The sequence below is a fragment of the Trypanosoma theileri genome (genome assembly GCF_002087225.1).
Source record: "Trypanosoma theileri isolate Edinburgh chromosome Unknown TM35_Tth_34_V1, whole genome shotgun sequence".
Taxonomy (NCBI): domain Eukaryota; phylum Euglenozoa; class Kinetoplastea; order Trypanosomatida; family Trypanosomatidae; genus Trypanosoma; species Trypanosoma theileri.
Genome location: NW_021639876.1, coordinates 295,360 through 298,025, shown reverse-complemented (window position 1 = coordinate 298,025; position 2,666 = coordinate 295,360). Strand labels below are relative to the sequence as shown.

The 2,666-nt window shown below is 41.0% G+C and overlaps 1 protein-coding gene across 1 annotated transcript; it reads right to left on the bottom strand.

The window, feature by feature from the left end:
• Positions 1 to 484: 484 nt before the first annotated feature.
• TM35_000342370 (uncharacterized protein) lies at positions 485 to 2,641 on the bottom strand (the record flags this gene model as incomplete). Its single annotated transcript, XM_029029135.1, has 1 exon — positions 485 to 2,641. The coding sequence occupies one exon, from the start codon at positions 2,639 to 2,641 to the stop codon at positions 485 to 487; it is 2,157 nt and encodes a 718-aa protein (XP_028879691.1).
• Between the last annotated feature and the right edge of the window lie 25 nt (positions 2,642 to 2,666).

The window sequence follows — 2,666 nt, the reverse complement described above, 5'->3', positions numbered from 1 at the left end:
ATACGTACATGTGTATACGCTATATTGTAAAAGTATTGTTTAAAAGGTATCTTGCAAGCGCATACAGTACCGTAAAGAGAAATAGATTGCACTACGATACAGACGTTGCCTGCTCTCCAAATAAGAATTGCTAAGTGTCTAGTGCAATATTTTCTATACTCATTGAAGATAATAAAAACTAAAAGGAGAGAGAAGAAACAGAGAAAACAAAAAAAAAAAAAAAAATACAGGTTGATATCAATACTTTTGTTTCTTTCAATGAGGTCATTGGTGGCATTCAAGTTAGATGCTTGAGGGCGTATCATTAAAGTTCCAAGTATTCAGTGTTCCATTTGATAGAAAATTTACATTGAACTAGAAGGGTGGGGAGGGAAAAGATATCATTGGAGACAAAGAAAAGGGAAAAAATGAGAACAGTGAAAGAAAGAAAAAAAAAAAAGAGAAGATTATATGAAATTGAAAAAGAAAATACAGCAGTGGTTCTCTACTGCCGTGCAATGGCAAGCATCATCATGGAAAACTCAACATAATTTAAAGACTCTGGTACATCGCCAACGGTGCCTTGTATGGTGGCCCTGAAATCTCTTTCCTGCGCACGATATGGTCGTCTCTGAAAGCTCTTCACAAAGTCTGTCAGGGTGTTCTCATCATACGGCACACCGCAGTTATCCATAGGGCAAATAGGATGATCATGAGGCCATAAAAGTCGTGTGTTGCTGCTGGGTCTACTGCAACACCCCTCCGTTGTCTCGAGCTGTTTTTCAAGTATCAACTGTACAACGTCACGAATGGGAACCGTTTCTCCACCACCGGAGAGAGCGAGAAAGATGGGATACAACTCCGCGTCGAGAATCCGCACACCACAAAGGGCGGCTCCTTCCCGTATATTTTCTGATAAGTGCGCGGTTGCGGTGAACGGGGGAATTTGAACAGTGTTTCCACCACCCACGTTAACCACCAATGGCCCTGTCGGTAATGTAGTTGTTGTCTGCACGGTGAGTGCACCTTTCTTTTCACTTATTCCTTTTTTCTTTCCCTCCAGCGTTTCTTTGGTTACATCTTCTTCTTCTCCCTCCGGTACAGTCACACCACTATCAGAGGGGGTTGCCGGTCCTTCCTTATCTGCTGTCATTGTAGCGGCTGCTGCTACACGTCGGCGTTCCTCAATCTCAACACGAGTCTTTGCCATCTGCGTAATCTCCAGTATATCCCGGCAAAGTTCAACCGCCTTGTGTGAGTCTTCACCAGAAGCCACAATAGTAGCCTGCCAAATAATACCACTGTGTTGTACAAAATCTTCCACTGTTTCTACAATAATTTTGCAGACATGAAATACAACTTCTCGTTGTCGACTTTCCTCACCACCACCCCAAAGAAGTCCCACACATTTGGCTACCACCATAGTTGTATCAAATTCAAGGATCAAAGAGTGAACCCCATGAAGTTCAGCGGTGAGTAAACCTTTTAAAACCCACAAACGTAATCTTTCTGCTGCCAATGTATTGTACACTTGCAATGGTTCAGACTCTTTATCATCTGGTATAAAAGCAGCAATTTCATCATCTTCAATATAATTATTTCCAGGTTTTCTTCGACAAAGTAATATACGAATACACTGTGCCACATCCACAGAAGGTTCTGAAGTAGTAACTTCCTCAGAGAAATAACGAACATCATATGATCCTTGTCGCCATTTATTAATCATATCAGGATATCGTCTCATGACTTGAATACGTTTACGCATCCGATCTCCAGATGTATAATATGAGCATCGTACACGGTTATCCACAGGATATTCTGAATATACTTCAAGAGTTTCCTTTACATCATATTTTCCCTCTGCACGATGTGAGGCAAGAAATAAGGTAACAATATCAGGTCCAACACCTTTATCAATAACCCAACTAGGTGCAATACCTTCCAATACCAGCAACCATGCATCAAAGATCCATCGTAGAGGTGATAATCCAAGAGTTCCTTCCAGTGCACGATCTGGTAAATGTTCACTTGAACTTGAAGCCTTAGCATATAATTCAAGTTGATGTTGAAATGAGTAATATTTTGACTGTGACACATATACAGAACGTAAACGAAAAAGTGGAAACTTCTCCACAAGATGCATTTTTATATTTTCATTAAACGCTTCATTTCGAAAAACCAGTCGGAAAATTGGTACAGGAAAAGAATCTTTACTATCACATTCCTTCGGTAATTGATACACAATAAAGCAATATTCAGGTAGAATAGGATGCCAGGCAGATGGTGATTCATTAAAATCACCACCAAATATAGCCGCATATTCTTGAGAAACTTTCATTCCAGTATCACCACAAAGACGCGGCATTGGCACCAAAACAAGTCGTTCCACTTCATCAAGTACCATCCCATATCGCATCACATCAAATTGACGTTTGTGTAACATTCGAGTGTGCAAAGCATGCGTTTCCATCGCTCGTCGAACAGGATGAACAGAATAATCAATAGCCTTTGCAAGCACATCAAAACGAAGAGTTAAATCACTGATGTGCAGCATCGCATCCGCAACTGTGCCGGGTGTAAAGCCTGGTGGAACCAACTTGGCGTGTGGGGAATCCCACAAGAAGGGGGACAAAGGCCCCATAGAAGCTGAGACCAATTGCATCTTCTTTTTTGTTTTTTTTTTTTTT